Source organism: Mustela nivalis, assembly GCF_964662115.1.
Source record: "Mustela nivalis genome assembly, chromosome: 8".
NCBI lineage: Eukaryota > Metazoa > Chordata > Mammalia > Carnivora > Mustelidae > Mustela > Mustela nivalis.
This window is the reverse complement of record NC_139027.1, coordinates 132,879,109-132,893,533: the sequence shown is the minus strand read 5'-3', so window position 1 is coordinate 132,893,533 and position 14,425 is coordinate 132,879,109. Positions and strand designations below refer to the sequence as shown.

The window sequence follows — 14,425 nt, the reverse complement described above, 5'->3', positions numbered from 1 at the left end:
GCCACACTCCCGCGGCTGCGTGGATTGAGAACCTAGAGGAAGGCCCGGCGTGGTCCTGCACGCGCGGCCTGGCAGGGGCGCCCAGGGGCTGATCCGCAGTCCGGGGGCAGCAGCAGAGCAGACCCGGGGAGGACGCCCTCCCAGCCACCTGTGGGCAGCAGCAGCTGTGAGCCGGCCGGCAGCTGGGCCGGTCCGAGGCCCCTCCGCTTGGCCCCACGTGCTCCTCACTAAGGGGCAGGGGCAGGAATTAGGCCCAGGCGTGCCTGATCCGAAGCCCACGGACAATGCGTCTGCTGCTGGCCCCGCCGAGTCTGGTCGGTGGTGACACAGCTGAGTCCAGGAGCATGTGACCCATGCATCTGCAACACCGGAACACAAGCACAGAGACTGCCTGTCACCCAGCAGCATTCACGTTTATTTCTAAATAGCCAGTGACATGGCTGTTCTCCAGCCGTTTCTGCATTCTTTACAGAGTGCAGTGAGATGAGGCCGGGGCTCGGGCGTGGCAGCTCCTGGGGTGCCCATCCCCGAGCCACCCGATCGGAAGCCCCTCCAGAAGAGCAGCAAATCATCTCAGGAACCAGGACAAAGCAGCAGCCTGACCTTCCCAAAGGTCCTTAAAACAAAAAAGCAGTAATTTAAAAAATCCTTCATTTTCCCCAAGCAAATCACTCAGAAGAACACAACGAACAGACCGAGCGTGGCGGGGGCTGCGTCGGAGACAACGTTCCGGCCTGCGGGGAGCCACGAACCTCGGAGCTTGGCAGTCAGCAAGGAGCCTTCCCCGGCCTGCGGCGGTTCCTGCCGGCAGGGCTGGGGCTTCCAGAAGAGCCTGCCCTGCAGCGCCCACAGCGCGTCCCGTGTGGCCACGCTGTCGCCCCGACGGCCAGGTTGGCGTGCGCTGGGTGGCCTGGCAGGCAACTCCCCGTCTGGAAGGCCCGGTGTTGGGGGGCGGGTGAAGAAATGGGGTGAGCCAGTGGGATGGCGCGGCCCAGGGGGAACTGGCGGCTTCCTTCTTCTGTCAGGTGACCAGCGACCCCGGGGGGGTTCCTGACGTGCAGCTCGGCTTGCGTGACAGATGGCAGGAACGGAGATGCAAGGCAAGGTGGCTCCTGCCTCTCCCTGGGGGTGTTTCTGTTTACACCAAACTGCCCGGGGCTTTGCAGACGGAGTTCGAGCCTTGGGCTGCGGCGTGGAGAACGCCTGAGGTGGTTCCCTACACAGCTCAGCCAGCAGGACAAACAGCCGAGTGCTGGAGAGAGTGGGGAGGACCACGGTGCCTCTTCCCTCTCTCCTTGCATTGAACGTCTGACTTGACGGCAGATCCTTGTGGCGGATTCCTCCCAGCTCGGAGGCGCGCACCTCTGCCACCCAGGACTTGGCAGCGGCGGAGAAGCCAGCCACCACCCGGCGCCACCCTCACTCTCTGAACCAGGGCGAAGTGGGGTCCCGGCCGCGGCCACCCCGCTGAGGACTCTGCCAAGTGCACCGGCCCCTGTGGGAAGGCGCAACTGAGACCTCCCGGGGGCGAGTCTCGCTGACGGCGCCTCTGGCGTGGGTTTCAGGGACAGGATCCCCACTCGTCCACCTTTCCACATTTCACGGCACATAAAGGAATCCACAGGCAAACCAGAGCTCCCTAGGCTGACCTGGGGTACTCCGGGGTGGTCACCACTCTGGGCCAGGCCCTGCCCCTTGGCCCTTCCATCAGCCAGGGCCCGGCCCGCATTTCCACTGTGAAGAGAGGTAGCCGTCCTGGGTGCGGGAGGGTTTTGGTTCTGCCGTTGGACCGAGCGTCTGCGCACCCGACTATGGAGCTGAGCCGCCTCCTTCCGCCTGGCCCTGGCTCAGCCCAGCCTAAAACCTGATCTCTGGGGACCTAGGACAAGCCAGCTCCTTTCCCTGTCATGTCCCACACCACCAGCCTCAGGGAAGGGTTGTTCCCAGGGGTCTATGACAGGGCTGCAGCGGGTGCCTTGGGTGTGTGGCTTGTCACCACATGGCTCCCCAAGACCAGCACGTCTTCCCAGTTCACGGATAAAGGGCCAGTTTCCCCACAGGCCCTCCCTCTGAAGTGTGACCTTGTCTGTGCACTATAGCTCTCCCATGGCCTAGACCTAGATAGGATTTATTCCTGTCTAGGGAATATATATATATATATATTTTAATCTAGTAGGCATTTATTGGCCCCAATAACAGAATCATTAGGCATGCTAAAGGTAGATAGCAGCAAATTTCTGATTCTCAGGCAAAGACACTTGAAAAAAAATGCACCAGGAAAATACATTTCCACGGGCTCTGCCTGTGGCAAAAGTGAAGAAACAGACTGGAGGAACACAGGCTCCCTCTTCAGGAAGCGGCTCCAGCCCGCCAAAGCCTCACTTCAGCAGGGGGCAGAAGAGGCTCATGGGAGAACGTGCCCCGCCCACTAAGCCAGGCCTTGGGGACCTTCCAACCTTGGGGACTCTTCTCTACCACAGCATCATTTTCAGGTCTCAGCTAAAAGTGGGAGGCCAGGCAGGACCTGGTGACAAGGGGGCAGTCTGAATTAAGAAGATCCTGTTTTCACTACTTTATCTGAATTCCTAGCCGCCCCCCACCACATTTTCTGGTAAACTAATGAGTTTACAATGCAAGGAACACATTCTGAGATCAGACCCTGAACTTTAGAAGTGAAAGGTGAATTACTTATGGATTAGGGAACACTCCAGTCTTGGATCCCTGCCTCCTCCTGCCAGATGAGGCCCCTCCCTTTGTGACTTCTTCCCTTACTTTTCCAGTAGAAGTATGTAGGAAATGATGGAGACCAGAATTATGCACGGTATTACTCCTCCAGTGATGGTATCAGGTGCAGTAAAATATGCCTATTTGGCTTAAATTACGAGGTTAAAGTGAGAGGTTACAAAAACACAAGTGAGTATACTTTAACCCTATCAAGTGCAGATTTTCTCTGCATGTATAAAAAGGAAACCATGTGCTTCCTGTCTGACTGGCCTCACACTTCCGGAAAGGGGTCTGGCCTGGTGGTTTCTGAAGTCAGTCCTTCCTGACAGGACCATGCTGCCTGAGGCAGAACAGATGGAATCGTATGTGCTGCCGCCCAGGGTCCATGCTGGCCCGCTGTGTCCCCCCAGAGAACCAAGGACATGCACATGACGAATTACACCACCCCAGAGGTGTGCTGGGTCCCAAGACAGGGACCCTGAACCACCCAGGGGGGTTGCCACTGGCCCAAAGATGGGCAAAGGCTTGCAGGGATGAGGTTTGTTAAGGGCAGGGGAGGACTGGAAGCAAAAGTCAGTAGTGATTCTGCCTGAACATGAGTCTAAGCTCCTCACCCTAGACAGCTGGGAGCCGGGACCCCAGGGACGGGGCAGGGCGTGTGCATGTGAGAGGGAGAGAGCACATACAGACGCTCTGTGAGTGAGTTCTGGGCAGGGGTGGCTGGGGAGGAGCATGGAGCACTGCTGCTCTGGCCCCTGCCCTTGGGCCCTGGGAAGCTGGGACCCAGGCCAGTGAAGAACTGGGGCAGGGAAAGAGGAAGTGCTGATTAGCAGTAAAAGCGACAGTAGCCAAACAGTGGGCAGACCCCACGGTGCCCAGGAAATGGGGCCTCTGGATGGACAAGGTCCACCGAGCGAGGGAGGTGATTGCTAGGCTCTCGTTCCTTTGTCAAAGTGCATGAATTTGAACTGAATTCAAAGACAGCAGATGCTGCGGGCACGAGCCCTGTAACTCTAGCTTCTTCCTCCAGGGGGCGCACTGACCCCACAGACTAGGCTCGCTCACCCCTCAAAACCCAAGGATGCAGCTTCCAAAGAGACTCACCACTGGGGCCATGCGCCCCCTCGCTGAACCAGTGTAAACATTCACACTATTCCCAGAGGAGGGCAGCAGCTGCCCACCGCCCAGGAAGACGGCCTGCAAGGTGCCAGGCAGAGGTAAAGAAAAAGGTCACTAGGTTTTTCCTTCTCAGGGAGTGCAAGCAACATCACAAAGGGGAGCATGAGGTTTTCCAGATTTCCGAGCCCACCACTTAGGTCCGAACAGCTGCTGCTGAGACCTTGATGACCAAAGGGAAATGGCGGCTGACTCCTTGTGCTGCTGGAACAGGCAGGCGGTCCTGTGATGCAGGGCCATGGCTGGGAATGGCAGAAGCCCCAGCTCCCGCAGCACCCCAGTCACGGCAGGCTCCACAGCAGGGCACGGCTCCTCTTCTCGGGTCCCTCAGTCCGGCAGAGGACTCTGCACCCTGGCCGTAGAAGCAGAAGGAAGATTTACCCGGACAGCTGGTCCCTCTGATCTGCGGGCTGAGAAGCAACACGAAGAGCAGGGGTCCTGCCCGCTGAGGCCCGGGGACGCGACCTACTTCGGAAGCAGACAGCTGGCTCCAAGGGCCAGGGACGTCCGGTTTCCGAAGACCAGGGCCTTTGCTTCCCCCTGCTTCCATCTCCCCTGAGGGGGCTGCCCCACGTGAGCCCCTCCGGGGCCCTTGCTGAGCGTCTGTCGTGGGAGCCACGAGGAGGCCAGACGGGGCGCTGTGCTCCGTCACAGCAGCTCCTGCTCGTCGTCCTCGGAGCCGGAGGGGCCCTGGCGCACCTCCTCGTACCACTTGTTGGTGAGGGTTTTCATCTGGATGCGCCCATGGTGGAGGTCCTGGAGCGGGAGACACAACCAAGCCCTTGTCAGTGGGTCTGGGTCAGGTCAGGGCCGAGGGTGTGGGGAGCTGTGTACCCCGTGGGGGTGTGGGACAGACGGAAGGAAGGGCACGTGGCTACAGGTAATTTCCAAGACTTAACCAACAAACTCGAACTGGGATTTTTCTCGGTGGGGGTGGAGGTAACCGGAGGTGTCACTCAGAAACAGGAGTAAGAGGCAGGCTGGTGTGATGTTAAAAAACACGGCTTCTGGAATCAGACACCCCTGGGGGGTGCTCCCACCTCTGCTGCACCTTGGCTGTGTGACCTCCAGGGGTTACGGCACCTTTCTGGGCCTCAGTCTCCCCAGCTGTCTGGTGAGAGAGCAGCTGCGGCTATGACACAGGTCGCTTGGAGGATGAAACGAAGCAACAGGAACATTCCCATGCTGACAGCGACCATGACTGGTGGGGCGGGAACGTGGGCTCGGAAACAAAGTGGGGCAGGCCTGAGCCGGGCCCCCTGAGACTGTGTCATTCACTGTCACCGAGAGGCCGGCAGTCCCCAGAGGGCTGGAACAAGAGCCCTGAGCCGTGGGCCACTGCTTGAGGCCCCAGGATGTTTGCAATTTTCAGCTCAGAATCAGTAGCCGATCAATGTCCTGCGTCTATCATCCAGGAAAACGGAACCGCGTTAACAAGTCTATTATTAAACTAGCACTAAAAATGGCAAGGAAAAACAGCAGATGCTGAGTTCCACAGCATACCCAGCTGCCCGCCTGGGAAGGGGAAGGTCAAGCTGGGGGAGGTGGCCTGGCTGGCCCCCCGCCCGCCCTCTGTTGGGGACCCTTCGCCATGTGTCCCACCTCCTGAGTTAGCCGCCGCGTGAAGAAGGGGTTCAGGTACTTGGCGTCCAGCCACACGAAGCCTTTGAGGTCCTGCCGCCTGATGTAATGGGCTTCATACTCCTCCTCCGTGAGCTCGGACAAGTGCTCTGACTCAATGGTGTTGCCCTGTGCGGGGAGGAAGGCCGTCCGGGGGTCGTGAGCTGGTCTCTTCCTGAGAGCCCCCACCCCACCCCGCCTACCCAGCAGCGCCTCGCTTCTGGCCACCAGTGTCTCCGACCCTAACTGTGCCTTCGGATCAGCGCGGGGCATGTGTGGGCAGCAAAGCGTCTCCTGGGAGCCTGAGGGAGGTGGGAAGGTTTATAAAAATGTGACGGATAGCCAGGAGTAAATGAGAATTATGAATAAATCAGGAATAAATCAGAATTTATTTTAAGGGGGGATTTTAATTCATTTTTATTTATTTTATTTTTTTACTGGGGTTTGGTTTGTAAGCTTTCCAGGTGATCCTAATGGGCAGGCAGGACAGGAACTGCCCTTCTAGGTGATTTCACTCGCAGCCAGTGGAACAGGGAAGCTCCTTCTGTCATTTCTGCCGATAGCTGTGTGAGCTGCGGTTCCGCTCTGGGCAGGTGTTGGCCAGTCAGTGAGTATGTGTGTGTGAGTGTGTGTGCGCACGCGTGCAGAGGTGGGGGGCAATCCCGGGGGGACCTGGAGAAGAGTGACAGCAACTACCCCAGAGTACGGCAGGACTGCAGGGGGAGGAGGTCTCTGTTCACTGGATCAACAGATCAACGCCAGCAGAGCTCCAGGCCCCAGGCCCAGGACAGCCCCGTCCGCTGCAGGGATGACCAAAGGCCAGCAGGGTGTGAATATAGCATCTGAAGTCACAGCCAAGTGGCCTCCACTGGGTGCCTGGGCAGTGGAGCAGGTGCAGGTGCAGGATGTTGGGGGGGGGGGGAATCACCCGGAGGGCTTACAAATCCACAAAATCCTGGTCCCCCTAGGCCCACCTGCAGAGTTGTGATTCAGCAAGTCTGGGATGGGGCCCCAGAATTCGCCTTTCTAACAAGTTCCCGGGGAAGCTGCTGATCCAGGGACCTGCACCTCGAGAGCGCTGATGGAGAGCATGGGGGTGAAGAGCATAGACTATGGAGTCCTGACCGCTCTGTGCCCCGGCGCTCTTATCTGCAAACTGGGGAGGAGCAGAGAGCACCTGCTTCCTGTGGGTTCTCAGGGCGACCTGAGACGGTGTGAGGAGTGCACAGCCACCGCACCTGTGCCACAGAGAACATTCCCGAACATTCCCTAAGCAGCAGCTGCTCTTCCTCTGGGCATACATCCTGGTTCCGCAGGAGCCGGGCTCCAGCAAGCGTGGCTGTGGGGCTGGGGGGGCAGCAGTACCTGGCACCCAGCATCCTGCTCAAAACACAAATTCTCTCCAGCCACAGCTTAGACCTGGGGAGACCCAGGAGCCCTCCACCAATTCTGACAGCCCCTGCAATGTCTGAGAACCTATACTGGGTCTTTTGTTAGAAAGGGACCAGGAAGTTAGGGGATGGGGGTGGCCAGGGACAGGCTTCTGAGAGTGAAAGGGTCGTGCTGAACCAGCCCCGACTGTGACCCCCCAAGGGCTTCCTCCCAGCCAGGCCGGAGGAGACATGGGCCAGGCCACAAAGAGACCTGAGGCCAGGATCTGGCCAGTCCTGAGCACCCCAGTGGGAGAGTGGGCTGTGTCCCTGTCTCTGCTGGTTGAGAATTTCTTTGCTTTCCTTGACTGAACAAAGTTACTGATGACCTCAAATAAGGGAACTAGAAAAAGAGGCATTTCTAGAACTGGGGGTAGGTGGGTGGGGGCAGTGCAGGAAGGTGGCCTCACAGGCCAAGGACGGCCTCTGCTCCTGTCAGAGAGCTTGGCTCAGCACAGGGGGCCTAAGGGTCCACGCAGGGCGAGGAGGGCTGACGCCAGGGACAGGCAGCCAGCGGGGAGGGGCAGCCACAGAAGCAGGAGGTGGCCAGGGATCTGGGAGCCTCCGGCTCACCGCAGTGGGGCCCCCAGACACCTCCCTTGTCTGTCCTCCAGGAAGCCACCTCTCTCACGGCCCCTGAGGGCCCGCAAGCACTTTCCCCTCCCCAGGCCCCCAGCAGGAGGCTTTCAGTAGACACTGTGGGGGAGGAGGATGACTGACTTTAAAACCTTCCACGGGGTGGTGCTGGGAGAGCCTGATGTGGCTCCACGCCCCCACTCCACGGCCTCCGTGGCTTCACCGGGCCCGATGCTGGCGGACCACCCACAAAGGGCCTCAGAACTCCAGTTCAACCTCCTTTTGAGCGTGTGCAGGTGCCGAGAGCCTCAGATCGTGTCTCGTTGCCCCACCTCCCAGCTGCGGCAGAGCCCGAGCCCGTCCCCTCCCCGCTCACCATCTTCTCTGTCTTGCTGAGGTTCACGTCCTTCTTGCTCCGGCGGCGCGCCTTGGCGTCCTCGATGTCCATGAGGCGGATGAGAGGCATGGTGCTGCCGCCCAGCAGCAGGATGGTGAAGAGCACCAGGACGATGGTGGTGGTGCCGATGAGCTGCCGCTTCTCCATGGGCTCCAGGTCCAGGTGCAGACTCAGGGCGTAGGGGATGGCGCCCCGCAGGCCTGGGGGCAGGAAAGCGGGTGAGAGGAGCCGCCTCACCGACTGGGCGCTGGGGACCTGGGCACAGCCCTGGTTCACACCCATCGAATGTTCTAACGCACCCGACTGTGGAGGACGACCGCCTCCTGTGAGGCTCTGGGCTTGAGAGAAGCGGGCTGCAGAGAAGTGGGGGCTGACCTCATCCCATTTCCACTTCATGAGGTGGCCGAGTGGGTCAAACGAGGTGACTCATCCAGGCCCTGAAGCACCAGGTGTGCCTGCGTGCCCGCGTGAGGATCTGTCCTGCCAACGCTCACGTTCTAGAAATCTGACAGCTAGTGTAGACTGAGCCGTCCCTGTGTGTGCGCCAGGCCCTGTGCGAAGGGCTCTGCATGCACAGTCTCGCTGGAACTTCGCAGGAGGGCTGGGAAACAGGCCCTGCGACTCTCCACCACAGGCAGATGAGGACGCGAGACTGAGGGGAGGACGCGTCCTCCCGGGGCCTCACAGCCTTGCAGACAACAGCAACCAAGGCCCCTTTGCTTCTGAAGATGTGGCTCTCCCGCAGCTCCTGGCTGCACCGGTAGGCTCGGGGCTGCTCTGCTGCGGGCCAGAGGCTGCCGGGAGCTGCATCCTTACCTCCTGTGGTGCTGCCCTGCGAGGTGGCTGGCTGGGCTGAGGGGCTGCCTTGGGCTGGGAACAGCACCTTCTGGAGAACGTGCTGGCTTGCCCGATGCCCCCCAGAGGGTAACAGGAGGGGAGACCACAGACAAGGGCTTGTGCCACGGTGAGCGCCCGAAGAAGGGGAGAACGGGGCAGGGGACACCGTGAAGGGTCTGACAGACACAGAGGCTGGAGCCTCACAGGACGATGGGGGTCTGGCCACAGCAGCAGTGCGGACCTGAGACACGGGCACAGAAAGGGGACAGGATTAAGAGAGACATGGAGAGTGGAAGCAACAGGCCACAGGGGTGAGCCGGAGGTGGGATGGCCCGGGAAGGGAGGGGCACAGACAATGGTGGGGTGTCCCAGGAGGCTGTGCTACACGGCGCTCTGGGAGCAGGCTCTGGAGTCTGGCTCCTGGGGTCACCCCACCGCACCCTCCTTTCCCCCAGGCCTCAACTCCACCTCTCCACCTGTCACACAGGACTAGAAGCGGGGCCTGCCAGGTTGGTGGCCTGAGGACAAAATGCTGGGCACAGGACAGGTATACACAGAGCAAACGTGGAGTGAGCCAGACCTCTGTCATAACACACATCACTGTTTCCCGTGGAAGAGGGACGCTGGCAAAGAAGAGGTTGGGCAGGAAGATAAATTCAGTCCCAAGACAATGAGCTCTCACGGCATCGAAGGAGGACTTAAGCATGAGTCAAGATCTAAGAGCAAAGAGCTCTGGGGTGTGGGAACTTGATGGATGCTGAGGCCACCGGGATGGGTGAGCTTGTGAGACCACAAGAGCAGAAGCAGGTCTGGGGCTCCATCCTGAGGATGCCAGTGTTTTAGGGGCTGGTGAAGGTTGTAAGGGGAACCTGAGAAGGAGGACCACCAGGAGCATGGCCTGGAAGCCCAGGGAAGAGGGTCCCCAGGCAGAACGCAGATCAGTGGGAAGAAGGAGCTCACAGCTGTGGAGGTCAGCTGGACGAGGGCTGCCCTGTGCCCACCAGGTCTTGGCAGCAGAAGTTTGCTTGGTGACCTGGGGAAGGCCAAGTTCAGGCCCATGAACAGGAGGTGAGGAAGTGGAGAAAACAGAGGAGGACAGCCCACTTAAGGAGGTCTGGCTGCAAAGGGAGACGGGAAGCAGCTGGGGGGCTGTGCGGAAGGGATGTTGGTTGAAGTCGCTGGTTTCTTCCTGGGAAAGAGAAGAATCTCCAAGAGTTTCAACGATGATGTCTCAGTAAAGACAGAGGTTGAGGATCCAGGAAAGAAAGGGTGAAAATCTGTGGAGAGAGGGCTCGGGATGGCCTGGGAGGAACAGCTGGGACCGACCTCCCTCACTGTTTAAAACAGTGCCGCCATTCCCCACAGAGGTCTCTCATCATGCCTGCCTCCCCCAAACAGCTCACACAACCATGTAAAGGATCCAGTACATCTCTTAGATTTTGAGATTTTTAAGACCTTGGATCAACTACTTTAGAAAAAAAATGTTTTTCTCGTTGGCAAGAAAGACTGAGGAAAAAGTTTCTCTCACTAAACATACATACATACATACATACCTCACACACATATACATATGTATATATTTTAAACAAGGCCTTTTGAAAGAGGAGAGAAATCTGCAAGAAATGTATAGATATGCTGTTGGATCGAAAACAGCTTATAAAGCATGTTGCTCTACCCCGACCCACACGGAATATTTTAATTATTATATTTAAATAAGAAAGTACAAAGAACGGGATGTATTGCTCAAAAATAAATTTAAAGATGCCTAAGGATCCAGTCTGTTAGGAGCCAAAGATGAAATCATTCCCTTCCTCTAGAAAGTAGAGGAATTTGCACAGAAACTGAAAATGTTCCAATCAACTCTCAGAACTCTGACTGGATGAAAAGAAATAGCTAAATCTAGCCTGTAGTGTGAAACTGTTTGAACTTGAACCTTTTCTCTTTGGAGCCCCTCACTGCTTGCAGGCAGGTGAGAGCTGTCCCCGGTGCGTGCGGGCTTGGGCTGCCCGTCGAGAGGAGCAGGAGCAGGACAGTAAATGCTGGCTCTGCCTCCCGTCGTCACGGGGACCCAAGCAAATCCGTTGCCCTTGAACCTGAGCCTCCACACGTGCCAAACAGACGAGCACTACCCACTCGCCTTGCAGCACAGAGCCTGTGAGGGGCACCGTCTGTGTGGGACTCACCCGGCGCCGGTAAACGGGGACTGGCATGATTCCTGCCTTACGCGGCACGCCCGCTTTCGGAGGCCCCAGCGGAGAGCCACTCGTGTTCTCCACACCGTGCAGGCCTTTATAAGCGATCTTCCGTCTACTGCTCATTCAATATTGGACTCACCGCTAAACCACATGATGAACATCATCTTCGGGGTGATTTTATGATCACGGAAGAAATTCAGGAGGTAGGAAAGAGGGAAAATGTTCACGGCTCTGCCAAACAGCACAAGCACCTGCGAAGATCAACAAACGAAGCTGTAGACAGAAACCGCTGGGCCTCCAAGTGAAGCTTGTTGAAGCTAACACAGACCTTGTGACACGCCCATAATAAATGCAGCCTTCCCCTTGGCCATGAAAGACATGAATGGCAGCGCTAGGCAGAGACCCAGCTGGGGCGTGTTGCTAGAGATGCTAGTTTCTCTGAGTCTGGGAGAAGATCGCACTTTGTATGTTATGTTTCCGCAGCCAGGAAGAGAGGACTAACAAGGTATCAAAGCCAGCTTTAAGCTATGACAGGAGAACAAAACCGAATGCCAAGGGGCCAGGCTGAAGCATCCAGGGATTAATTTAAGGGCACTCTCACTTTTCCACAGGTGCTTCACCGTGGGACAGGCCTACACTAATCATTCCCAATGGGCTGGCTCTGGAGGGACAGACAAGGTTGTTCCTGCCCCTCCCGTGGGCGCCCCCAACCTCCTCAGGGAAAGGAGGGGTGACTGAGAAGGGCTTACACATAATGCTGCTCGTAAATGCTAGTCCCAAAGCAAAAGGAATGCGTAGGTAGGTTCTAAAAGGTCACATGCGCCCTATCTGGCAAGTGTTTGCCAAGGCTTTTGGTTCCTAACCATCCCCAAAGTTGGTCTTAAAAAATACAGCCTTACATAAGGTTTAGATCTTATCTAACTGGATACCCAGAAATACTTATTAACTTACTTTTTTCATCTTGGTTATTACCATAACTAACTTAGTAATACGTAGACAATATACACATGTACATTCGGCAGGCTCTAAGTTTATTCTTTTAGGAAGCATGAATTGAGTGTGCTTTGGCCTCTATGCCTTGGACAGTCAAGTTAACAATGGCTCCCAATCATCTAACATTTGTATGTCAGACAATGTGCCAGGCATTTTATATGCATTATATCTTGTTAAATTTAGATCCCTGCAATGCTTTTATTACTGGGAGCCATGCCCCAAACTTGGTTCCGCCCCCAAAGCCTGTGCCCTTGACCACTGAGCAAGTCTCAGGTAACCCATCAGAACAGCAAGGGCTATCTCCGGGAAAGGCAGGACCAGCCTGCCTGTGCACTCGGGGGAGACCAAGCTCCCTCTCTGGAGCACCTTCTCATCTTCCTCTTGCTCGCAGCTCATGGTGGAGGGAGGACCTCCTCGCTTCACCCACTGAAATCCAATCTTTCATTCCCACACCTGTGTTTCAGGTGTGACCACACTAAAGACTATTATACTTTCTGTAATTGACTTTTGCTGTTCTCTTTGCCCTGAAACCTGAGTTTGGAGGACAGATAACAGGGACAAAAGCAACGAGCTCTTGCCGACTGAGAGGTGGAAGCACCCACACTACCAGGAGAAACATCATTTCCCTTAGGGCTCTTTAGCTTCTCTGTGCCTCAGTTTCCCCACACGCCAAACAGGCAGGCCTCACTGGTTTGCACATGGCAGGTGATAGTGTTATAAAAAGGTCTGAGTCTCAACAGCTGGGTTCTGTTAAGTGGCACTGGTAATAAGAGTTAACTGTACATGAATCATGATAACTGAGCACAGTAAGGCGTGTGTCTCACCTGTCTTAAGTTAACAGTGCATCTAAAAGGACAACAGAGATCAAATTAGGGACTACAGTGTGGATCAGTAGGCGGGCTTATGGGAGACGAGCTCACACTAAGGGGTGAGAGACACAGAAGGGGCCCAGATGAGGGACCTGGGAGCACAGGCTAAATGCCCACATGTTAGAAGCCATTCATGTCACTTCCATCTGATGCCTGAGGAAGCTGCCCCTTTGTTTTAAACGCTAAACATTTACCCTCCCCCGACTCCATTCTGCCAAAAGATTTGATTTTACTGTGAATGATTAAAGTTTTCTTTTCCTATTTTAAATTACTTAATTAAGTTAAATTCATATTTTAATTTGTTTCCCCTTGCTGCCCCGAGTCCAATGGTAAGTTTCCCGAACCTTCTGAATGGTAAGAATCACCAGGGATGACTGCTCTGGGTGAACCTCTGGGGAGGTAAGGCTGTGGTAATCTTTACTCTAAACAAGTGTCCAAGGTCACGCGCAAAAACGGACACATTTGAAGAAAACCACAGTGAGAAGTATGTGCATTACAGATTATCCAGCAAAAGTGGAAAAAGAAATCATCCCCAATTCTACAACCACTGGAAACGTTGTGCTCCATTTTTTTACATGTTTTTTTTTTCTATGCATGATGTTTTTACATGGTTATGATCAATTATACATTCAATTCTGAAAGTTGCTTTTACCACCTAATACAGAAACACAGAAACTTGTAGTTTTTAGAGAAGACCATAACCTTCAAGGTCATTTAATATTTAAAAAGAAGCAAAAATTCTTTTCCAAGGATATTCATTCCCTTAATTCCACCCCTTCTCCCTTCATCATATGTTTGTGATTTTTTAACAAAAGAAACTTTAAACAGAAGAGTGTCTATGTAGCTGTTGACCTTGAGCAGTTAACAGTTACATAAATGAATCCAGAACATGTGGTTATTGATCTACAAATAAGTAATTAAATAAAAAACAAGGAAAATACTTACTATGCACCAGATGACAAAGGAAATTTCAAACTTGTGAGGGAAACTAAAAATGGACAGGCCAAGAAATGCAAACACACATGTTTCTGAAACAAACCAAAGAATGGATTATTCAGCCCCAACTATTTTCTTCTGACACAGCACACAAGCAAACATTTCACAGCAAGTCAGGATCTACTGTAACACTCTGCTTATTGTCTGAAAAATCCGGCACCCGATGCCTTGCTGGAAACCGCGCATCGGTCGGCTCGTTTTCTTCTATCGCACGAGCTGCACGTGCGTGCTTATTCAGAATCTCCTCATTTAATGAGGCAGCTGTCAAATAAATGCAAATACATAATCTCCCACCTGGGGAAGATGATAAATCTATGAATCTGTCCCTTTGTCGAACAGTCATTAGCAAGGATCCCAATTGCAGCGAAGTCCGAGAAATGACTACAGATACCACATTCCTAGTGTGAAAAGGTCCCTCGGTTAACTTTCTTGCCAGGGCAGCCAAAGCTAGAGTGATGACACGCATTTAATGCTGCCACAGGTTGGGAAGACAGCTTGTCCCGGCAGGATCTGCAGGGAGAGGGGCATTTCCGACTCTTGGCTTCACTCCACAGGTCAGATTGAGTCGACGCTGCTCTCTGTGCAAGCAGGTACTTGTGTACCCAAGAAAGA

The 14,425-nt window shown here is 55.1% G+C and overlaps 1 protein-coding gene across 9 annotated transcripts in view; it reads right to left on the bottom strand.

The window, feature by feature from the left end:
* Positions 1-394: 394 nt before the first annotated feature.
* The window catches only part of SLC9A8 (solute carrier family 9 member A8), a 70,895-nt gene continuing 56,864 nt past the window's right edge, over positions 395-14,425 (bottom strand). For 5 of the 9 annotated variants that reach the window (XM_082744878.1, XM_082744880.1, XM_082744879.1 and 2 more), the window contains 5 exons: positions 13,763-13,845; positions 11,095-11,206; positions 7,903-8,123; positions 5,503-5,649; positions 395-4,656 (listed from right to left, as the gene is read on the bottom strand). In XM_082744878.1, the coding sequence (XP_082601004.1) occupies positions 4,549-4,656; positions 5,503-5,649; positions 7,903-8,123; positions 11,095-11,206; positions 13,763-13,845 (671 nt within the window). In that variant the 3' untranslated portion in view covers positions 395-4,548. The remainder of the gene's footprint in view (positions 4,657-5,502; positions 5,650-7,902; positions 8,124-11,094; positions 11,207-13,762; positions 13,846-14,425) is intronic. The other 4 variants (XR_014315400.1, XR_014315401.1, XR_014315398.1 and 1 more) reach the window with 3 other exon arrangements.